This window comes from Pseudochaenichthys georgianus, chromosome 13, assembly GCF_902827115.2.
Source record: "Pseudochaenichthys georgianus chromosome 13, fPseGeo1.2, whole genome shotgun sequence".
NCBI classification, from domain to species: Eukaryota; Metazoa; Chordata; class Actinopteri; order Perciformes; family Channichthyidae; genus Pseudochaenichthys; species Pseudochaenichthys georgianus.
The window spans coordinates 34,073,395-34,098,376 of NC_047515.1; the positions used below are offsets into that span (position 1 = coordinate 34,073,395).

At 41.2% G+C, this 24,982-nt stretch overlaps 1 protein-coding gene across 1 annotated transcript in view; it reads right to left on the minus strand.

Moving 5' to 3' along the window:
- Positions 1-15,753, minus strand: part of slc6a4a (solute carrier family 6 member 4a) — a 17,324-nt gene extending 1,571 nt beyond the window's left edge. Inside the window, exons 1-13 of the mRNA XM_034097547.2 lie at positions 15,507-15,753; positions 12,678-13,568; positions 11,026-11,160; positions 10,304-10,526; positions 8,169-8,307; positions 7,767-7,901; positions 7,572-7,675; positions 7,127-7,254; positions 6,849-6,961; positions 4,968-5,099; positions 4,464-4,563; positions 4,106-4,206; positions 470-637 (exon numbers count right to left, since the gene is read on the minus strand). Of these exons, the coding sequence (XP_033953438.1) occupies positions 470-637; positions 4,106-4,206; positions 4,464-4,563; positions 4,968-5,099; positions 6,849-6,961; positions 7,127-7,254; positions 7,572-7,675; positions 7,767-7,901; positions 8,169-8,307; positions 10,304-10,526; positions 11,026-11,160; positions 12,678-13,152 (1,953 nt within the window). The 5' untranslated portion in view covers positions 13,153-13,568; positions 15,507-15,753. The remainder of the gene's footprint in view (positions 1-469; positions 638-4,105; positions 4,207-4,463; positions 4,564-4,967; positions 5,100-6,848; positions 6,962-7,126; positions 7,255-7,571; positions 7,676-7,766; positions 7,902-8,168; positions 8,308-10,303; positions 10,527-11,025; positions 11,161-12,677; positions 13,569-15,506) is intronic.
- Between the last annotated feature and the right edge of the window lie 9,229 nt (positions 15,754-24,982).

Sequence of the window (24,982 nt, forward strand, 5' to 3'; positions counted from 1 at the left end):
GTGCTCTGTTGTTAAAGCCCTGTTAATGACACATCTGGTCTGTTTTAGATTTGCTTTCATGTTCAAAACTGGCTACGTGAAGGCTTGCACAGGTGTTGAATGCCGATGTGTGACGTAAGAGTCAGAGGTAAGTGTTTGGTCTGTGTAATTAGATAATGCCCTACATATATGCATGTGTGTGTAAACTCTTATTTGTAATGGATTGTTTCTTGGCTTTGGCTTGACTTTAATCTCTGGCCTCTGCCTCCTCAGCACTCCTTTGATCCTGATCCCAAATCATGTGCTCACTGCAGAGGTTAAAGCCTGACGGTGCGTTCAAAGGAACTGTGGAACTGTGGAACTGTTGTTGGAGAGGTGTCAGTAAGAGAGCGAAAGGTCGTGTGGGGATAAAGACAGATCAATGTGAACGAGGGGAGACATAGGGAAGATACACTTCAAATGTGAATGAAAAAGAAAGGAAATGCTGTACCTCTTTGAATGTTCCCTTGGCCTTGAGCAAGTAGAAGACCATATAAGCAGGCACACAGATGAATGAAGAGACCCCGATGCAGTAGCCCAGGGCAGTGGTCCATGGAGGGAAGTGGTAGTCGAACAACCTGACCTCTGGAGGGAAGGCCAGGAAACTGATGATGATGAACTGCACACAGGAACGGGAACACAAGCAGATATAACAAGGATTAAACAGCTGCAAATAATATGAGAAACTATAATATAAGCTTATAAGTATTCAAATTGCTCCTCTAGGCATTTACTCAACTTAGCGGCCTTCTGAGTTTGTACATACAGTGGGGCAAAAAGGTATTTAGTCAGCCACCAATTGTGCAAGTTCTCCCACTTAAAAAGATGAGAGGCCTGTAATTGTCATCCTAGGTATACCTCAACTATGAGAGACAAAATGAGAAAAAAAAAATCCAGAAAATCACATTGTCTGATTTTTTAAGAATTTATTTGCACATTATGGTAGAAAATAAGTATTTGGTCAATAACAAAAGTTAAACTCAATACTTTGTTATATACCCTTTGTTGGCAATGACCAGTGTTGGGAAAGTTCACTTTCTACATGAACTAGTTCAGTTCACAGTTCACACATTTTAAAATGAACTAGTTCAGTTCATAGTTCATAATTCAAAATGTTGAACTAAAGTTCATGGTTTCAAAAATGAACTAATTTATAGTTCATAGTTCTTTTTTCAATACGTTGCTGCGAGCTATTATTTGTCTCCTGTACGATGTTAATGGGCCATTTCAATGTTTACAATATCCTCAGAGAGCCGTACAAGTTATTGACCTCTGCTTAAAAAAAATAAAATCACAGCTCATTCATTTCATTCTGTGCAAAGAAAAAGCAACCTCTTAATCCAGATATCTCACCATGACTCGCGTATGCATGCACGTGCAGGGTGTGGCGTGACCACCAAAACAGAAAGATAATTTATGGACACAAGATGTGTGCAAATGTATTTAGTTTCCTATCCATGTGAACATGGTTTAAGTGGGGGGGACCTAACCTCCTCTAGAGGGGTCCGGGGGGCATGCTCCCCTGGGAAGATTTGTTGCACTTTGAGAGCAACATTAGGAGATCTATGGACACATCTCTCAACACCCAAACACAACTGTAAGCAGATTTTCTTTTAATTTATGGATATTTGACAAATCACTACCCTTTCAAACTGTATTCTTCTTTATTAATAACTGTCATATAGTATTTTATACCTGTTTACTTTATTCTCTTATTTTTTGTATAACTATAATGATCATATAAAGATGTGCCTTTACCTCACTGGTTGTAGACAAAGCTTCTTATATTCGTTAGCATAGCTAGCTAACCAGATGCTAATGATAACAACACAGTTATTGACTGTCTGATCAGTATGACAGATGAGCAGATCGCCACTGGGCTTTCAACTAAAGACACAGACACGCAGAAACTGCGGCATGTGTATGGACTTATCGGTACTGCAATTTCTGAAGTGCTGGAGTGGCGTTCTGGTGCTCTCCGTCAGAACTGCACCCCTGTCAGTCGAGACATATACCACGTGATGATACGTTAGGCTCGTGTTGTGTTCAAGGACCCTGACCTTGGCCAGGAAAAACAGGCTCGCTTGTTTAATTTGTTTGCGGTCTAGATTTCTTTCATTTTTTTATTTTTTGCGTGTGTTTATAAATTACCTCGAGGGCCGTACCAAATTGTCTCGCGGGCCGTATACGGCCGGAGGTTCCCCACCCCTGCCGTAGAGTCTCACTCTGAGCGAGTGCTGCTGCAGCTGCTCTCGGCTTCGTCCATACTAATTCATTCATTCATTCAATGCTCGCCGGTTCCGCGGTTCCACATTGTTTGTTGTGAGGAGTCTGATATATTTTAGTATATTTATATTTTAGTGCGACAGCCAGGGGTGACAGGCGCGTATGCGTCACAGGCAGCTTGCTGTTGCCAGATTGGGTGGTTTTCCGCATTATTTTGAAGCCTGTTTACGGTGTGTTTTAACTGGGTTTTCGGCTGAAAGGCATATGAAATCTGGCACACTTTTGAACGCCGTTATAATACAGTGCTGAGAATGAACGCACTTTTGAACGCCGTTATACAGCGCTGAGAATGAACGCGTTCTCAATTACGTTCATCTAGCGGAAATACAGTACGTTCAGATCACGTTCGCCCAAAATATGAACGCGTTCATGAACGATCGTTCATTGAACGCGTTCAGGTACATCACTGGCAATGACAGAGGTCAAACGTTTTCTGTTAGTCTTCACAAGGTTTTCACACACTGTTGCTGATATTTTGGCCCATTCCTCCATGCAGATCTCCTCTAGAGCAGTGATGTTTTGGGGCTGTCGCTGGGCAACACGGACTTTCAACTCCCTCCAAAGATTTTCTATGGGGTTGAGATCTGGAGACTGGCTAGGCCACTCCAGGACCTTGGAATGCTTCTTACGAAGCCACTCCTTCGTTGCCCGGGCGGTGTGTTTGGGATCATTGTCATGCTGAAAGACCCAGCCATGTTTCAACTTCAATGCCCTTGCTGATGGAAGGAGGTTGTCATTCAAAATCTCACGATACATGGCCCCATTCATTCTTTCCTTTACACAGATCAGTCGTCCTGGTCCCTTTGCAGAAAAACAGCCCCAAAGCATGATGTTTCCACCCCCATGTTTCACAGTAGGTATGGTGTTCTTTGGATGCAACTCAGCATTCTTTCTCCTCCAAACACGTCTTGCTGAGTTTTTACCAAAAAGTTCTATTTTGGTTTCATCTGACCATATGACATTCTCCCAATCCTCTTCTGGATCATCTAAATGCTCTCTAGCAAACTTCAGACGGGCCTGGACATGTACTGGCTTAAGCAGGGGGACACGTCTGGCACTGCAGGATTTGAGTCCCTGGCGGCGTAGTGTGTTACTGATGGTAGCCTTTGTTACTTTGGTCCCAGCTCTCTGCAGGTCATTGACTCGGTCCCCCCGTGTGGTTCTGGGATTTTTGCTCACCGTTCTTGTGATCATTTTGACCCCACGGGGTGAGATCTTGCGTGGAGCCCCAGATCGAGGGAGATTATCAGTGGTCTTGTATGTCTTCCATTTTCTAATAATTGCTCCCACAGTTGATTTCTTCACACCAAGCTGCTTACTTATTGCAGATTCAGTCTTTCCAGCCTGGTGCAGGTCTACAATTTTGTTTCTGGTGTCCTTTGACAGCTCTTTGGTCTTGGCCATAGTGGAGTTTGGAGTGTGACTGTTTGAGGTTGTGAACAGGTGTCTTTTATACTGATAATGAGTTCAAACAGGTGCCATTAATACAGTTAACAAGTGGAGGACAGAGGAGGCTCTTAAAGAAGAAGTTACAGGTCTGTGAGAGCCAGAAATCTTGTTTGTTTGTAGGTGACCAAATACTTATTTTACCAAGGAATTTACCAATTCATTCATTACAAATCCTACAATGTGATTTCCTGGATTCTTTCCCCCCATTCTGTCTCTCATAGTTGAAGTGTACCTAGGATGAAAATTACAGGCCTCTCTCATCTTTTTAAGTGGGAGAACTTGCACAATTGGTGGCTGACTAAATACTTTTTCGCTCCACTGTATATGTGTAAGTACTGTAAACGGGCCTCACCAGCAGGAAGCAGGGGCAGATGGCCACCCAGCAGATCCTCCAGAAACAACCCGGGTAGAAACCAAGCATGAGATGGATATCATTACAGAAACGGTTGGTACCTGGAACACAAACCCAGAGTCAATACAAAGTCACAACAATCAGGAGGGCATCTTTTATGTGACCGAAACTAAACAGACACTAAAAAGACACAGAGGTAAGATTATAGTAACGTAATAAATCTGCAACAACACTCTCAATGTGTGATTAAAAATAAACTGCAACATAGTATTGTGTCACACGATCCAACTAACTCATGCAGTCATTCACAATAAGGTCGCAACTCCACCCCATCATTGCTACAATCACACAGACTTGCCGTAGAACCAGGAGACGGCGATGACTTCGAGCAGCACCACGGTGATGATGGCGGGGCCCGTAGCATACTCCTCAAACAGCTTCACCACAAACGCTCCACCCTGAGACAGCAGGCGAGAACAGAGAGAGGGATGAACTTATGTCAAGCTATTCACACATTATGTAAGAGGCTTCACAAATGATTAGGGGATTTTATGTAGGGTTCTAGATTAATTTAGTTATGCTCCGCCACTGCTTTAATCTGACTACTACAGTCCATTAGTTAAAATACAGCAGTAACAATTAGATAAGTTTGATCAATATAAGCTAGTTTATTGGTCTATAACATATTTTAATGGAAAGGGAGGGTGTGAGAAATTACGGGCATTACATAAAGTCTTGAATTAATGTTTTAATTTGTAGACGATTATCAAAATACAGCTGTTTTATTTATGATAGATTTGTTCAATGCTTATTAGGTGACATTTTGAAAGTGGCTTGTGTGTGATGTGGTCATTTCACTTACATATGTGAGCGTGGAGAGGGCCCCGAGGAAGCAGACGCACACCAGGCCGAGGACAAACCACTCTCGTCTCTTAGACAGGAGCTGCGGGAACTCATCGATCATCGCCGTGATCACCCCCTCCAACCCCGCAAACTGCAGAGAGGAGTGCAGCAAGGAGGGGAGGGAGGCGGAAATAAGCAAGAGGAAAACTCAGAGGAGGATGAACAATTGAGAAAATAAGTATCTAGATACATTTTACTGCATCTAAATATTATTTGTTACTAATCAGCTGTTCGATCTCAATCTCAATTTATTTACATAGCACATTTAAAACAACCTCAGTTGACCAAAGTGCTGTACAGGCAATAACTACAATATAAAATAACACAATGGGAGTACAATAATAAAACAAATAATTAGAACATGATAAAAATCACAATAAGAAACATATACACAAACACATACAAATGTAAAAATATAATGTTCAACTAGTATTAAAAGCTAGGGCAAAGAGGTGAGTTTTTAGCTGAGATTTAAAAAGTTCAATAGACTCAGCAGTCCGGATATGTACTGGGAGGCGGTTCCACAGTCTGTCACCTCGGGTTTTCTTCCTGCACCGAGGAACCACCAACACATTTTGCTGAGCTGAGCGCAATGCTCTAGCTCAGTGGTTCCCGACCTGGGGGGGCGCCAGGCCTCAGATGATTTGAGGCCAAATATCATATTTAGGCTTTTCTTTTTTCTTCATTTTTTTTTTATATAATTCAAATAATTGATTAATTAATTAGAATACAAATTCAAGTTAGTAGCTATTAAAGGCATAAAAAGACAGAAATGTATAATTTTTTCTTTAATAGAAATTTCTTCATACAGCGGGAATCCAAATGAATTAATCCTGAGTCCAATAACCATCAAAGTCACTAGTCAATAGTGCTCCTTAATTACGCTTTCATCCTCCTCACATTCATCCAGTTTGTGACAGTAGTTGTAGCATTTTTTAGACTTTTAAACTTTAATTACCACTGGGGGCCCCCCTTGTGTGTGTGTGTGTGTGTGTGTGTGTGTGTGTGTGTGTGTGTGTGTGTGTGTGTGTGTGTGTGTGTGTGTGTGTGTGTGTGTGTGTGTGTGTGTGTGTGTGTGTGTGTGTGGGTGTGGGGGGGGGGGGGGGGCAACTTCCTACAGGAGTCATTTGGGGGGGCTCTAGAGCTGGAGCATGGGGGTGCAACAACTCAGACAGGTAATGTGGTGCCAGTCCATGCAATGATTTACAAACAACAGGTAGGTAATGAATCCAGTACGAGTATGACACTCTTTTGGAAATCCACAGCACACTGATGACAAATGTTCAAGATGTATTGTGTACCCTGTTATCCACACAGTGAAGTCAAAGAAAAAGAAGAGAAAAAACTCCTATCTGACATGAATCCACATTCAGCTCCACATTGTGCGGTAATATCCTCAGTCATAAAATGGAGGAGCATAGCAACCTGGATGCTGATTCCAGCCTGATTATCAGGAGGTGATAACAGCGCGGGTCTCTCCAGCTGGCTGCCTCAGCGCAGATAAACACAGGCTTATGGAGACAAGATCGCCACACAACGGCGATATGAAAGTCCTATTGCATTGTTTTCGCTGACTGTTATCCAACATCCAACAGAGAGGACAAATAATACCCAAAACCTTTATGGAGCAACGGCTACAACGGGTAAACACAAGTCAAACAGAACGAGGCATTAACCTGTATGACAAGGCAAATATGAAGCGTCTGTTTGTAGGTCTGAGAGAACACACAAGAGCCTGTGTAACTAGAGAATCAGGTAGAAAAGAAAGAGGTGATGAAACACAAAACATTTCACTTGAGTATCTCAGTTTTGCACTGACATGAGTAATGATCAAACTAACCGTGCTGTCCAGACCCAACATAATGATCATGAGGAAGAAGATGATGGAGAAGAACGTAGCAGCAGGCATGTTTGCTAAGGCTTCTGCGTAAATGATGAATAGCAGACTGGGACCTGGAACAGAGGGTAAGGAAAAGTGAATCTTATTCATCCTTACAGCTGCATTGTTGTCCAATGTGTGCATCATTCTGCTTTAGTGAATTGATGAGTCAAACCTTGTGCTACGTACAATTCTGATCAATTCAATCTAGGTTACTTATTCATCCCATTTGTACCTACCAGCATCCTTGGCCACACTCCCCACATCCTGCTGCCTCATCTCAGCCATGTAGCCCAACATGGTGAAGATGACGAAGCCGGACAGGAAGCTGGTCAGACAGTTCACAGAGCTGGTGATCAAGGCATCTCTGAGAAGGACACATATTAAGAGCAAGAATTTGAGATCGGGAGAGCGTTGTTAATACTTATTCTTTGAGCCAAGTTATAGTTGTATACACATCGGGAAACTTTGTGATAAAGGAATGTTATTGATCCACCTGTATAGATGCATGTTTCTGGAAATGTGTCTAGATAAAAAAGCTCTGATAATTCTATTTAAAGGATGTCTGTAGAGCTGTAATATAGGGATGAGGAAAAGTACCCAAGGCGGATTTGGCTGGATACACAGATAGGTTTCATTATATTGTGAAATTTAAAGACATTTGTTTTCATGAGATGTTCTCACTTGTAGCAGTTGTTGTGAAATGGGTTGTAGCTGGCAAAAGCAAGGAGCACGCCAAACCCCGGACCCAGTGAGAAGAAAATCTGAGCCGCTGCATCAATCCACACCTGACAGATTGTGTAAGGTTAGTTTGTACAAATGTAATAGAAACACAAAAGTTTCAAATACAGCCTTGCTAGACTGCAACGACTGACTTACTGTTGTGCTAAGCAGTTTCTGCCAATCAGGTTTGAGATAGAAGACCACGCCCCTCCAGGCCCCGGGCAGAGTGGCCCCACGGACGAGCAGCACCAGGAGGACCAGGTATGGAAAAGTAGCAGTCACCCAAACTACCTGATGCAGGAAAGGAGGAAATACTATTCACTTTTCTGTCTGTAAACGTGTACTCTATGTCTAGTCGTAGGAGCGTAGATCATACTCATAGCTTGTTGACTGTCTATCTAACTAACTTTTCTACCCATGATGATGAATGATACTGGGTGAGTTAAGAGATGATAGCAGAATAAAACATATATCTCTGCATCTCTGGCTCCATCAATCCATCCATCCATCCAGTCCAACTGACACCCCCATTAGCCAGGCAGGCGCCCCTTCGGTTACCTTTCCAGACGTCTTGACTCCTTTCCAGATGCTGAAGTAGACAATGGTGAAGATGAAGAGCAGGCAGAGGGCCAGCTGCCAGCTGACAGAGCCCAGCTGGTGCAGACCTTCGGAGCGGTGGACCTGCAGCACCTGGCGACTGGAGGGGGGAACAAGGCAGGGGGGATGTTGGGATTGAGAGGTGAGGACGAAGAGGGGGAGACAAGACCATTTCAATATAGGGAGACGACATAAGAGGAGACGGCAGGAGAAAGAGGGAGTCATTAAAAGAACACGGAAAGATGGAAGAAATTAGGGGAAGGACAAAGATGAGAAGGCATAAGAAGAATGAGAAGAATAATAACAGTGAAGATTAGACAGAGGAAGAAAAACAAAGATAGGGTCAATAGATGTTGGGACATTTGGAAAGAAGAGGAAAGAGATAATGCACGGAAGGAAGGAGATGGATCAGCAAGAAGAAAAAACCCGTTACAAAGAAGAGGAGATTAATATCGGTGTTTGAAGGGCAGGGTGTCAACAACAGGACAGAAAGGGATAATATAGGACGGGTATGAAATCAACAATACAGTATATTGAATATGAGGATGATAATGCCCAGACGAATATACACACATACATGATACTTGCAGATGAAATGAGTCGTAATGTAAGTTCACCTCAGGGAAACCGTAAGGAGTCTCAATAAACGCTGTGCGCGAGAGCCTTGACTGACTTCATAGCAGTTTACACAAGCCAAAGCGAAAAAAGAATTAGCAGGCAGAAAAGAAGGAGGCAGAAACGAGCAGCGAGGTTAACATCTGGTCACAGGTTAAGCACACAGAGCTCGCACGATAAAACAGAGACGTGATTTATGTCGAAAACAGGAAATTCTGGCGCCAGACTGAGTTGCGGAATTTGTTACTTTAAAACCTGCATTAGGAAAAGTCGACTACGGATAAACTCTCAATCTGTCCCAGCGGTCCGACGCAGACACGGCTGAGCGGGAAGCTGATAAGACCGAGCCAGGAAGACACAGCTAAGGCTTTACTTTACAGTCAAATAAATAAGTAACTTGAGTGAGGGGAGAGATTGAGCTTACTGTGGAAGAAGTAATAACGCTTAGAGTAATATACATAAGTTTACATTTATCTTTACCTGAAAGGCTAGTACAATCTGGTTTGTTGTAAAATCTTGAGCACAAATTGTTTCCTAGTCAACAATAGGGAAAAGGACAACTACAATAAACACATGTTTGTGTCACAACTGTGTTCTTACTAAAACGGCAGGTATTACTTTTGAATGTATATATTTGTTAACTGTTAGCACACATTAAAGCAGTAAGACAAGTATCTTTTTTTTTTCCTTTTGATATACTTTATTAATCCCTCGTGGGGAAACAGTTTCTCTGCATTTGACCCATCCTAGCGTTAGGAGCAGTGGGCTGCCATTTTGAACGGCGCACGGGGAGCAGTGTAGGGAACGGTGCCTTGCTCAGGGACACCTCGGTAGCACTTGGTCTTGCCGGGACTTGAACTGGTGACCTTCCAGTTGCCAAGCCAAGTCCCTATCGACTTCACCACCACCGCCCTCGTTATATTTCACCTTGACACTGACGCTCCACCTCTCGATTATCCTCCAATGATTTCACTGGGATTCGTTTGCAGGCTTTCCTATGATCCAATAATCATCTCAGCTGAAGGATATCCAAACCACTTTATCTGTTTTATATCTTTGCTGTCATGTGAGTGTATGCAGCTTCTCTGCTTCACTCCCCCACCTGTGTCAAGGCCCCGTCTACCCTGGGAGGAGATCCAATTGACTGCTATTTATAGAGCTCTCCCCCATAAATCTAAAAGACAGAGTCAAAGCCAAACTCTATCATGTAAAGCTTGTTCTTCACAGAGTATGTTACTAATGTTTCCTGTACTTCTAACAATCTTAGATGAGATCAGTGTTTCTTATTACGAAATGATGGTAGCCAATTATGCAAGTGAACATTTTAAATAGAGGGATGGTGGTTCATCTGCCAGTGCACCTAAACACCAGAACCAGAGCCGGTAATTGCTCTCTGGAAGTCGTCCTCCCTCTCTCCCTCGACGTCTCCCTCTTGCGTAACTCACCCCCTACGCATCTACATCCGACTTACATGTACTTACGTATAGAACTCCTCTGCAGGGGAGGTGGAGGAGTTGGACCAGGACACATTGTGGTCAGTGGACATGTAGAGGTTGCAGTTGGCTGTGTTCCAGCTGTTGGAGCAGGTGGTCCACGGCAGGGTGGGCCGAAACGACGACAGCAGATAGTACAGAGCCCAGGCCATGATGGTGTTGTAGTAGAAAGCGACGTAGAGGGCGATGATGCAGATGGCAAAGCCGATCCCTGTGAGAGTGGGAGAAAATTGAAAATCTTTATAGAATCCCCATTTATGTTTATTTAGAAGAAATATAAGATAACATGTCTCGTGTGGCACCAGTCATTCACTCCTTCAGGAGACATCAGTGGTGTTTCCAAGCTAATTCAAGTTGCTACTGGGTGAGTTGGTGACATTTCTGAACAACAACAACAACAACAACCAACATACTATCACATTTCTGAGCATCTGGCATTTGGCATGGAAATGTGACAATTACCATAATACCTTCCGTTTTATTAGATGTACAAGGCACCGGAGATGCCCTTCAAGGGAACTGTACTGACGGGGTGGAGGAGGTTAAATGAACCGTCTCTCAGGCTCTGACGGCTGGACCTTTTCCCTTTTTTTGTTCTCCTACTGCCAATGTTCCCGTTTGTAGGAGCTACTCTCCTCCCTTTCAATCCAAGCTATTGCTTTTAACTCGTTTCTCTAACTGTTCTGTTTTCTCTCCTCTCCTACTGTTACCTTTGAAGATGGGGCAGATGTGTTTCCAGATGGAGATGCAGCCGCTGCGGTGGAACTGGCCGAGAGCCAGCTCCATGTAGAAGAGAGGGACGCCTCCGAATATCGCCATCAACAGGTAGGGCAGCAAAAAGGCACCTGGGGTGGGAGGCAAGAAATGGAAAGCATTGGGGATGAGAGCGGGAGATTAAGGGTTGGAAAGAGGGCTAGGAGGGAGAACAGAAATAAAGAAAACATTCGGGAAAGTGAGAGGGAAATAATGGGAAGAAATAAAGAGTTATGCATGAACAGTTAAAAGTCTATCACACTCCGGAGAAACACTTGTGGTTCACACTCCATCTGTAATCTCCTTAGGCCTCTAAATAACTCCCAATCTACAATGACATTAAAAAGCACTCTGTTAAAAACAATAAATATTGTAAGTATAACCGTGGTCATTCAAAATATGCAATGTGTGCTTGCCCAGTTTCATAACTCTCCATTTAATGTGATGTGGAAAGACACAGTAAGAGGGTCGTTTCGTTTCAATTCTATAATGACAAATTAGGACTAGTGCAATGCTGGCTGCTAACAGAGGAAAGTATACACATGATGGAGGGAGAAGAGGAAGGCCACACACTGAAAAGCAGCAGGATGGCAGGGAAATCTGTGAACTCTACAACCTAACGTGCAGAGTTTGATAACACATCTCTTTCTTTCTTTCTTTCTGATTATCAACTTATTTGAATGTGCATATGTGAATGCGGGCGGTGTGTGTCAAAGCAGAGCAAATATAAGGGTTGATTGAGCAGCTGCCTGCGAGACAGGTTATTAAGCAAGGAGGAAGGCAGTGAAGGCGTTCTCATAAAAACCACAATTAATACTGTTGCCTCTATCAAGTGTCTCCCAGTCGCCATCTCTACCTCGCTCCGTGAGACACACACACAGAGCACAGGAAATTGCACAGATGTTATTATTGCATATTCAATAAAAGTGGAACGGTAGGCCCTGTTTGCGGCAAAGTGAGGATTGTGTAGTTATAGAGCTCCGGCGGACCACACAGGCTTTGTGAGGAACGTACGCTTACCCCTTTGTGCCTTAGATTGTGCAAGATGAGCTGAATCAAGCGCTTCTCATAAACAAGTAGGGTAACTGCAACGCTTCATGTCTACACCCTTTTTCTTCAGCCGTTTGTTTTGGAGAAAATTATAATGTTCTAAGATGGCTCACCTGGTATTCTAAATTAAGAGGGTTGAAAAAAAGTAATCCTGCAAAAACATTTATGAGCACAAAACATGGAGTTCCAGCTCATTAGTTATGGTAGGAGAATCAGGGTCCGACACTCATTCCTGCAATAGGTCGTAATCGTCAGTGTGTTGTCTGGATATACGACGTGTATATGTACATTAGTCACGTGGGACAATGCTATCTTTTATCGTGCACTAAGTAGTATTTATGCGTCTTCTTCCATCTTTAATGATGGTAAAAGTTACTTTAGAAAATGGACTTACTTCATCCGCTACATACTGTATCTTATTTTACATATGGTATATCAAGCAAGAACGCTTCTGTTCTTTCTAAACCTTAAAGGTGTGTTTACTCAAGCCAAGTTCTCCTAATCTCCACCCCTCTCCTTATCTTCCCCGTCCAATGTCAAACATCTTTTGCCTCCTCACCTCCTCCGTTTTGGTAGCAGATGTAAGGGAAGCGCCAGACGTTCCCCAGGTCCACAGCGTAGCCGATCACAGAGAGCAGGAAGTCCATCTTCTTGCTCCAGGTTTCTCTGGGCCTATCCAAGCTGGTCTGTTGGACCACCAGAGTCCTGAGGCCCCCCGGCGGCACCGTGGCCCCGGGGCCTGACCCAGGCGCGGAGGCCGTCCCCCCGGAGCAGGCTGCGCCCCCCGGCCCCTCTTTGGGGCTCTGAGGCGTGGATGTGTTGAAGCCATTGGACACCTGCTGTCCAGAACCGGAGCTCAAACGCTTGGTTCCTTTCTCTGAGAGACCGTCAGCCAACGTCAGTCTGCCATTCTCCTGCTGTGTCCCCTCCTCTTCATCCCCCGGCCCCTCCTCTCTCCCTTTCTCCCTCTCTCCCTCTTTCTCCCCTTTGTCCATATTCAACATGTTCGTCAGCATCATGTCTTGTTTCTCCATTGGGTTGTGTTGGTGGTGGTTATGGCGAGGTGGTTAGGGGTGGAGGGAGGTGCTCAGTGACGATGAAGGGAATGTGGCGCTGCTGTCTGATGTGGCGCCCATCAGGGGAACAAAGGGGTGAGGAGGGCGAGGGAATGGTGCAGGGATGCTGTGGTGACTAAATTAGCAGGATTGTGAAAGGGCAGGTTAAGAAAACAGCTCAAATATACGCTAAGAATTAAGAGAATGGGGCCAGATTGGGGGAGTTACGCGTGTGGGAGAGAACTGAAATGAGTCTGTTGAGCAAGAAAGAATACCAGGACGGACACGAGAGGAGAGATGTGTTTGAACAGGATGTGGACAGCAGAAAAGTTACAAGAGTCTTGGATCTTCTCCACAAACTGCTCGTCCTCTGAGACACTCAGTGATGGGGCAAACTGCAACACAGGGAAAAGACACACAAGTCACATGAAGAAAAAGGTATTCAGCTCACATTAACTTTACTGTAGAATGAGTCTGAGATTTGACGATAACATAAAGTATCCAGATTTACCGCCCGTTTATTTAGGTAACGTGAGAGATGGGAATGTATTTGAATGTCCTAAAGAAGAATGGTGTAAATCGAGTTGATTGTGCCGTGACGTGCTGACTTTCTTATTCTTTTCTTTCTAAGTTTCTCGTTTCATGCTGACTCAGCTGCATAACCTGTTTCCATGCTTATCTCATCAAAGCTGGAATACTTAAGGCTATACGCACATTATAAACACAAGCACCGGCAGGAAGGCAAAAAACAAAAAACATGTTACCAAAAGCAAAATAAATGATTAGAGCAAAAATATCTGACATTAGTCACATATAAAAGTTGTTGCTCAACAGGTTGTCCCTGCAAAATGCTCTAAGTGGACAACAGATTATTATACATAATACATATCTATCATTTTACCTCAAGGCTTGAAAACTATCATAGAACATTTATATAATACATTAAAACAAGAATATCTAAAATGCATATGTTTGACAGATTTGTAATAAGTATGCGTACAATTAGACATGGATGCTATTTCAAACGCACATCTTATTTTACGTGTCTTAAGTGACACAATTGTGTATATGTGTAAAATATATAAGATACATGCAGTATGTTTAACTCTGTTCCTTAATTAAATGATCAATTATAATTACTAAATGATTTTTTCAAACATTTTTCCTCTTTACTTTGGTTCTCATTTTTGTAAGAACAGCTAGGCATGGACACAATTACCTTTAATTTAACAAAAACAAACCACACGTAGACATTCCTTTTCAGTACAAAGTTCACACATGCTCAAAATACACTCTAAATTGCTCACGTGAGTAATGGGTCAAACTGAGAGCTATTTAGTTTAAGAGTGATTTAGTTTACAGTGTTAGCTCAATTACTAATGAATGCCTGAATGTAGGTAGACAACATTTAAACGGAACGCCATTATCTTAATTAAGAACGAGTGTCCGGCACAAAATTCACTCCACACTAACATCTGAATACGCAGCAACCAAGGTCCTCTCTCCTCACACACTTGTACTCTTATTTCCTGATGAGAGTCAACAATTACTGAATTTAAATCTACTGTACAAAGACTGATTAAAACCGAGTCCGCTCCTCCTGGCTGACAACATCTATTTGATATTAAACCTGACCGACAATGACAGGCTCTGACAATCTCTACTCAAAGGTAGAATCTTTAAGGAAACGTAGGGATGCATTCCACATGTAATCACTTTATCACACATCACTGTTAAAACTTACTGGAATGATTGTAAGTTTTTCACTTACAATCATTCACAAAGCCCTCAACGTATCAGCTGTCAAACCTTTCAATAGAAGGTAGAGAAAAACAAACGATGGTGAACAGATCTGACCCGCAGAAACGCTCTATCACAGTCTGAAAACCCTGAGTGAAGAAGTAACACTCCAATTAAGTTTGAAAACTGTTTTTTCCCTTGCTCCGTTATCTAAGAAAACACAAACAAATTGCAAAATGATACTGTGGTGGAAACTTTAAAGCCACTAGTAATATAACAACATCTTGATTCTTTATCCTTTAGCGTTCAACCAAGAAGACTTTAATAAAGAATAAGCTGCGTGGGATGATAACATCCAGATTCAAACACAGATACACTGAAATAGGACGCGTGAGAAAAATACCAATGACTGATAATGAAACAAACCAAATAAAAAAAGGTAGACTCTTTTGAGCCATCTCATATCTTAGTAAACGCTATTTAATCTTCAAATAAATCGTCTCCAGTCGGACCATTTTGAAGCAAATACAAAAAAAGCAAAATGAAGACACCATTAGGTTTTTATCCCAACTCCCATGCTTCACATACATTACCTTGAGAGATGGTAAATGAGGACGAGTGGAACCTGAGGCAGCTGTAAGACACTCAGCAGCAGCAGCAACTTCTACCCAAACTTCAAAGAATCCCGTGGTGTTGCATGCACTAGCACATCAGGACACAGTGTTTGTCCATTGAGCTCTCAAACCTCTCTCATTCTCCCTCTCTCTCTCCCTCCCTTGTTGTCCCTCTCTCTCTCCCTGACTTGTAACCACACACACTTACACACATGCGCTGCGTTCAGAGACGCACAGACATATGCAGAGATGGATGCATGTGTGCATTCGTTAAGAGAGAAGATACTGGAGAGACATTATGCAAGCAAACACACACACACACACACACACACACACACACACACACACACACACACACACACACACACACACACACACACACACACACACACACACACACACACACACACACACACACACACACACACACACACACACACACACACACACACACACACACACACACACACACACACACACACACACACACACAGCCCTGCTTGAGTTCTCACACTCCCTCCTCTTCCATTTTCCTCATTATACTTTTACATTTCTCTCATCAGTCAATCTTTGGTCCCCTCCCTCCATTTGTCTCCCCGTGTGTCATCAAACACACCTGCTGCGGAGAGATTAGACTTTTGCTGCTTTGACCCGTTACCCGTAATTTCTGAGTCCTGTTCTACCTCGGCAAAACATGCTCAATTGAGATGATTTATATGTCAAATAATGCTTAGAACGTGAGCATTATTCGACAAAACCAGCAGTCTGCTTGTAAGTTGTTGATGTGTTTTTTTTAATCAAGTTACAAGCAGACTTCAGGGAGTTTTTGTTACTGAGCTTAATAATAAAAGTGTATCTTTACTGAACATACTTTACACGCTGCATTAGAACATGTAGCTCTCGGCTGGTGTTATTGCAAGGTCAAGTGTGTGAGTCCCTGAATCATCTTTCTTTCTGCACTCAGTGCGAGGCTGTAGTCATGCTGAGAAGCTCCCAGATCAGACTGACCTTGCTTTCTAAACACTGTATACTTCCCCAGGTTGTTGTTGTAATGTAGGCACACAGTCTGCTTTTTTTTAAAGTTCTGAGTTCATAGGTGTTTCGTTTACTGATCAGACGGCAAGTTGTTGCATTGAACAGACACACTTTAAAGTTCTGAATAAACTCAAGAAATAAAATGTTTCAATATAAAAGCAGTCTCCAGCTTTGTGTCTGTGTTTTATTTTGACTTCACGTTATATATCATGTGCACAGGCAGGCGTCCAGACAGACACAAGCACAAACATGCAAACAGTTTATCACGCATACCTGCGCTGCATAAACTACATGTGTAATCACTTAAGTAAGAGCAATCCTCTATGGTAGTTTTTTTAAATGCAGAATAAGGGATACAATCATATTTCAGGCTGACATTTTAAAGTTTCCACTTCATGAACGTATATCAGCTTGCTTCTGAAATCCCCAGGACATCAGAAGGGCGCCTGCTCAGTGTATCCTTCACTCTACTGTAAATCAACTCATAACGCTACGGGCTCTCTGACAGCTTTTGAAATGTAGCTGTTTTTAAACACAGAGCAACACCCTGCAGTCTGTGTTAAAGACGTCAGGAAGGGTTGAGTTAAAATAATGTGCTTATCAGAGTCTGCTTTGGCAACTCTCAGGGGGTTTCCTGGGTATTCTGGACCTGTGACAAGTGACAAATAACAAAAGCTAAATATTTTAAATATGCGGTTTCTCTCTGAAAGATTTCTCTATCTGTAGATTTATCTGGACAAACTATGTAATGGAGACACTTTATCTCAAGCTATATTTTAAACTATTTTACTGCAACTTCTTTTACCTATTGGCCGACATTTATGTTGTATAACATATCTCTAATGAGGTCATATTGTCAGTTATACCAAACTGGCTAATAATATGTTTGCTCTGCTGTCTGTCTATCTACAGTCTGTTTGTTGCTATAACAATAACTTCCATGGACAAATCCTTAAATAATCATCTTTACTGAATTGATGATGTAATGGGAAACACTGCAGGAAGGAAATGAAAGAAGCATTTTTCTCGTGGCCAGCCATTAATGTAGGCATATTCAACTTTTCTTTTCCAGCTTAAAACATTGACTAAAAGAGTCCCACAGTGACGCGTCCTAAAACCCGGAAGTAAACTCCTTCCGGTTCCTTCGACAAAGACCAATGCAATTTCTCCATAGGATTTTATACTACTACCCTACTTTTATAATTTTCTAATCATAAATCTATCGATCATAAATCTTTCGATAAGATTTATGATTCGAAAATTATAAAAGTAGGGTAGACATGTGGAGATTATCCGACTGAAAAAAACGTGATGTGTCTCTTCAAGGACTGTGGCACTATTACATTTGTATTGCAGAGGACTTGGCAACAAAAAAAAAGAACAATTATGGATTGAAATATCAATAAGGCTCTTGAGGGCAGTTGGCGGTAATAAATGTCCTCCTTCAAGCCACTTTGTCATCAAACACCTGCCCTACTGAAGAGCAAAAACTGCGGCCTAGAGATACCAACCTGACAGTTTTTTGCTCTGTAGGGTTTCTACTATGCTATACCTTCCCATGGCCCCCTGACATCATGCCAACTTGAGCCTTAGCTAATACAAAACAAAGTGGATGCAGACAAGGGAGGGGGAAAGTGCATTAATGTGATAGTCTGAAAACCTCTACACTTCTATACACATCTGCACAAACAACACTAAAGGGAACTTGTAGTACTTTCAGAGGAAACTATTCCCAGGAGAAAAGAAAAACACCCGCAATGAGTGACCGGCTCTGAGGAGGAGACTTATTTTCATTTGCAGTGGTAGAATAAGATGTTAGGAAATGGTGGAGATATTAATAAGGGCATTTTTTAATGCTGACCATTTTGTAATTAGAAAATTCTGAAATACACAAAAGCAGTTACTAGGATTAATTATCATGGGTTTAATGTATCTCAGAATATGCATAGGCCTATAACTGAGGGGACATCTGTCTGTTAAAACTTAACTTCAATATGAAACCAAAATAATAGCTGACAGGAATTTCTCACATTTCTCACGAGGACATTGAAATCTTCCCGGACACTTTGACAGGAACCGTTTTTTCTAACTGAAACGCTGTAAACCCCAGCCTTGATTTGTTTCAGTTTTGTCATCAATTCAACATCAATTCCCAAGAACATTACTGTGACATATTCCCTCATCATGTCAGTACATATTTGCAATCCTAATCATCCTAGGACGCACTGAGCTCAAAAGATTTTACAAGCATAATGACAACTTGTATACCTACAGTAATGAGAAATGTTGATTAATAAACGCTTAGCAGATTAAATCCTGTTTGTTTTTTCACTGACACGTTTTTCACAGTTGAAAGGTCTAAAATTAATGATGTTTGTCAGTGACAGAAAAGTAGGATTGTTTAAACGCACAATGAGTAAGATTTGCCCGTATGTAAACACACAAAGTTGTCCCCTCCTCTATGGGTCCGACTCTAACCGGCGAGATTAAGGGGGCTTCAGTTTAGCCAGTTAATGGACATTTCTGCGTCCAGACAGGAGGATATTTCCTGAGCCTCAGACTCAGACGGCACCGATTACAGTGTCAGCGCAGAACAGAGCCCCGGGGTGGGGCAGGGGCAGAGAAACAGGAACAGCCCAAACCCAGCAAAATTAGGAAAAAAGGGAAAATCCAGGCAGAGGGCAGGGTCCCCTCGGATAGACACCAACACACACACTACTGGGCATGAAGTGATGACTGGGGGGGATTATTATTGTCGAGTCTATGCATACATCTTTTAAGGAAAACACTACTCCAAAACCACTGAATTATACGTTTTTAATTAAACTTCAGGCAAGGAAGGAATATAATCAATGCATATTCATTTGGTTAAAGTGAAACAGAGAGTTGAAATGTGCCTTTTTAATGGAAGTAAATGTGTCAATGTTCAAGATTTATGTAACAATTATGGTTTATACATAACACATTGTGGTCATTAAGTCACACTGGGTGTCATTAAGGATAACAAAACATACCGGCAACCAGACACAATCCTAACATTAACTGTCCCTTAGTCACTACAGTGACGTGCAACCACTATAAATAAACACAACCTTTAGGGCATCCAAGAACAGATTACAGGGCAGGTGGTGTGTCATGACGACAAGGGTTCAAATACTACAGGTATAACATTACATAATACTGGTAATTATTCAGAGGCCTATGACCGAATAGTGTTAGTGTTCATTACAGAACAAACTTTGTTTTTGTTTCCACATAAACTAGGAATGTAGTTCTCAGGTAGTTTACATTTATTGAGTATTTTTAATATAACAACTTTATTCTTCTAATATTATTCAGAAATTGGTCATATTATAGAATAATCAGTTATTATACTTTTGGTATTTAAAGTATGTGTTGATATATTTGTGTTCTTTACTGATGTATAACTTTAAATGCAGGACCCTTATTTGTAGCAGTATTTTGAGATGACAGTATTGCTACTTTGAAGTGAGTAACTCTCCCATCACTAAAGCTAGGTTTGTCAAAATGCCAGAGCATATATTTACACAAGACATGCCAGTGTTCAAAATGCATCCTGGCATTGTGACATAAAACTAACAATGACAATGAAAACAGTACATCATGAGACAAGAAGGAAACTTAAGTCAGATAATGTGAAAATGCACTTGGTATATTTATAATATACATAGAATTAGGCCATTTTGCCAGGGCTAAACTAATGACTTTACAATCATGTGATACTGGTGTCATTTATACACCGCGTCTGTAAGGAAAATATATTCTCCAGTCCACGTTTACCACCTTAATTATTTGACTAAGTACTGCAAATATTCCCCAAAGATCTCAGAGGCTGTTAGTACTTACTTTACCCAACAGATTTCTGAAAGGACAATTAAATAAATTAAATACTGATCATTTCATTGAAAAGTGTCAGACACATACCCTGCGCGTGAGTTAGGATTATAGTTTGCATTGTGCTAATTATATTGGGATTTCTTGAAAAGATATTGGCTTTATGTCCACATTTTGTTCCCTCAAATAAAAAGTGGAAGCTGATTTGTGAAAATTGAACATAAAAAAAGCTTTAAAAAAGTTCAGAGAAAAAAACATTTGATTGGTTTTAATCAAAATTACCCAGACACTCGATGGATAGAGAAATCGTTAAGAAGTCATGACTTGTCTTCTCTGACTTGCTCTTGTACGGCATACAACACTTATATTTATCTTTCACCAAAAAGAGACTACATTTTTATTTAGTTTCTGTCAAAAACAACAATAATTTGGATTGGAGCCTAAAGTATATATTGGCATTTTGAGCAAACATTCCAAAATATGACTTGCTTGACTTAAACTATTCGGATTTCAAAATCTTGTAATAAAACAGCTGTGGGATAAATGCCGAAAATAAGGTATTAATTAGACTTACTCAAAAGCTTGCACAGAAAACCTTTCACCTAGTAAATCAAACTACGTGTTTCTGGCTTCCAAACATACACATGTACTGTACATACCTTTCAGATATAGCAAATAGTATTAATGTATCATTTGAGTTAACAGTCATTTTAGAGAATGAACCAGCCTGAATTTGTTGTAAAAAGACAGACAGTGAGTTGGTCTTACCTTGATATTTTGAGCATGACAGCTTGCGTTGTCCATGGAGCGTCTGGTCATCGAGTGTCCAAGAAGTCGCCTCTCAACACTGTCTAAACCCAATCACACACATCACACATGCCTGGGCTTACAGCAGGCCGTATTCTGCTCTGCATGGCTTAAGACGCAAACTCACACACTCAAGCATGCAGGCACCCACTCACACACACACACACACTCTCACCCTAACACACATGCTGAGCTTTAGAAAAGGATCCCCGCTCCTGATCCAAGACTTCTTGATGCATATTTATAAGAGGACCAAAGGAGAATAAGAAGGGAACTCGGGCACATACATTATGTTGCAAAATGTAGAACACTTGTGAGGAGTAAGATTTACATTGTGAAGTGTGTGTGAGTGTAAGAGAGCGAGAGAGAGAAATAGAGAGAGATTACACAGTCCCAGCCTGTCTGTCGTGGCCTAACCAACCCATGTACAGCCACTTGCTGGGCCAAAACGCACCATGACAGGTACAGTAGTGCAGTCAGTCTACTTAGCCTACATTGTATGTGTGTGTGTATGTGTGTATGTGTGTGTGTGTGTGTGTGTGTGTGTGTGTGTGTGTGTGTGTGTGTGTGTGTGTGTGTGTGTGTGTACACACGTGTGTGAGAGATTGAAGAGATATACAATAGTGCAATCTGGGACAGACAAATACAGTCCCTGTCATGCTGATATTAAATGATAATCACTGTCCTCTCTTGCTGTTTTAACCAAACGCACACAGCATCCAGTCTAACCTTCTTGTTGAAAGCCAGGCTGTCCGAGTGTTGAACGTCATTCCAATCAGCATCAGCTGAAGTACTAGGTTAATCCTCATTGCAAAACATACAAATCCACACACACACACACACACACACACACACACACACACACACACACACACACACACACACACACACACACACACACACACACACACACACACACACACACACACACACACACACACACACACACACACACACACACACACACACACACACACAACTGAGAAGGAGGAGAAAAAACAATGGAAGAGAATAATGAGACCAGGTGTGTGATGAACAGTCGTGCATAGTTCAACTGTGGGCTAATTCCTCATGTCTAACAAAAACATGGAAACTATCATAAGACTCATTTTGATGTCAGGACTTGCAAATCATGGTGTGTGTGTGTGTGTGTGTGTGTGTGTGTGTGTGTGTGTGGGGGTTCATAAATTCAAAATCCTGCTTTGCTCTGCATTCCATAGCCTACCTGAAAGCAAATCCATGAGAGGCTATTTGCTTTAGAGCAGGGGTGTCAAACTCAAGGCCCGAGGGCCAAATCCAGCCCGCGACCTAATTTGATGTGGCCCGCAAGAGCTTGCAAAGAATATAATATACAATAGGTGTAATTGTTGAATATTTACTTTCAATTATTTGCCCTAGACTTCTGCTTTCAGACGTAGTTATTTAGGAAGATATTACCAGATGCAGGGACAACAATGTAATATCATACATTATAATATATATTATATATTTACATATGTATATTTATATAAATTACAACCGGCCCTTTGAGTGCAACCATAATGCTGATGTGGCCCGGGAAGAAATTGTGTTTGACACCCCTGCTCTAGAGAATAAAACACATGTGAGGAACACTTTATATGCTGTTAAAGCCTATAGGCTACTGTTAAAACATAGCCTACAATGTATTAGGTACCTATACAGATTCACTGCAGGAATACCAGGAAGTGGTTACATCTGAATCAGATATAAAACCATCTTAAATCCACTTTAGCCAAGCAAAAATCCTAATGTCCAAATATAAACAAAGACTCAGTGTTCACAGATACTGTATACGCGCTTATATCTCCCATGACACTACTAACATGAACATTTACAAACAAGTACGAAAACAGTGACCTGTCTGTTCCCTGACATTATGGTCACAAGCATATTTGTTTTCCTTGACAAAGTCATGGCAAATATTCGGTTGCAGGAATGGCTCCATTTTAATTAGCATTACGATTTTCTGACGAGAATTTCAGCCAAGTTTTATCATGCAAAACAAACAAAAAATTCATCTTGTGGGCTATAAAGCTATTTAGGCCTACTGTATTGCACTTCGCCTAATTAACGGCATTTTAGGTTAGCTTGTTGCATATAACTTGACAAAATACACCATGTTTGTGATGACAAAAATGAAACAAATGTGCAGAGAATATTATAGGCTCCGAACCTCGATTTATCTTCAGGAAACCATTGTTGTTGATGAGTGTCGGTCTTCGTGTTTAATTTATTTGTTTTTTTCTGCAGAAAATGTTGTATCCATTAACAGAGAAGTCGCCTCTTCTTTAGTCAATAGCTTCATGATATTGCATACACAAATTAACCACACAAATGCACACCTGTAGGCCCACTACAATTAGGCTAGCTTGTTTTGCAAATGCGTCACATACTGTAGCGTACAACGTTAAGAAAAGTATGGAACTTTTTCTCAAGTAAATGAAAGTAGCTTAATAATTTATAGCGATTGTGTCATATATTCTATATTATAACATTGTTATTCCGGATATATTAACACATAACTTATGTTATATTAAGTTACTTTTCTAGTTGGAGCTGGTGCAATAGCAGTTATTTTTTTGAGCATAGGCTACTCACAGGAGAGTAAGCTAAAACTTAACGTGTCATACAGTAGTACAATACATGTTTGATAACAGAATAAATGACTTAAGTGCAACACTTAAGTTAATGTACTTAATTACCTTAAATGACTGTCAAGAGGAAAACAAACATGGAAACAAAATTAGACGTGATAAATGTAATAATTGCCCATATTACCATTATTATTTTTAGATGTAAGACCTATCAAAGACTAACCGGCAATCATTTGTGAGATTTCTCAACCAAATAAACTTGAACATATTCTGCATCCAAAAAACAAATTACTCTTACCCAAAGTTTGACCTTGAGGCCCAGAACACATGTTCAAAGTTTCTTCTTGGAGCCTTCTCCCAGGTGAGCTGATGTGATTAATTGCTTTGAGGATTACGTTTTGCACACAACCTGCCAATCATCTGAACAAGTGAGAAATATGCTCTCCACATGTTTTTTATCTCACTTTATCTCTTTTAAAAATAACCTGTCAATCGATCAATCTACACCTTTTGACTTCACAAAGGCACAGGTGAAATACTACAATATAAAATCATATCCTATTTACTCTTGAACACATTATGAAACACAAGATTTGCCAGCTAAGATTTACAGTGCACGCTCCTCTAAATCAAATCCAGATTAAAGTAAATACCATTCCGTTGAGGGGAGAATTTCTAGGAAAGAAATGATTGGGAAAGCCATCAATGAACACTTAAATCTCACAACACCATCTATCTAACTTCCGTAGCAAGTACATTTTTTAAAACTGCTTCACCCTATCATTCTCATACTATAAACTAAAGAAGACATTTCCAAATCGCCGGGGTCCTTTTTGAATCCTGTGAGAAAAGTAGCACAAGAGATTCTGTTATGAATTTGTAGACTATTTCGTATGGTGGGAATTTACAGAAAAGCTGTATATCACAAAATCCTGTCAGTTATTGAAACTCCCCTAAAAAAAATAGGCCTGTCCGACCTGTAGATTACAACCTAAATCTTCCCAATTCACGCTGCAAGCTGGTCCCCTTTCTACTTTAAGCCTGTGGTGCTGAATAGACACTTTCAAAAACACGCTGCAGAGGGTGAATAGCAATAACTCAGCTGAAGGGCCAACTGCTGAGAGGACAGAGGTCATTTTTACC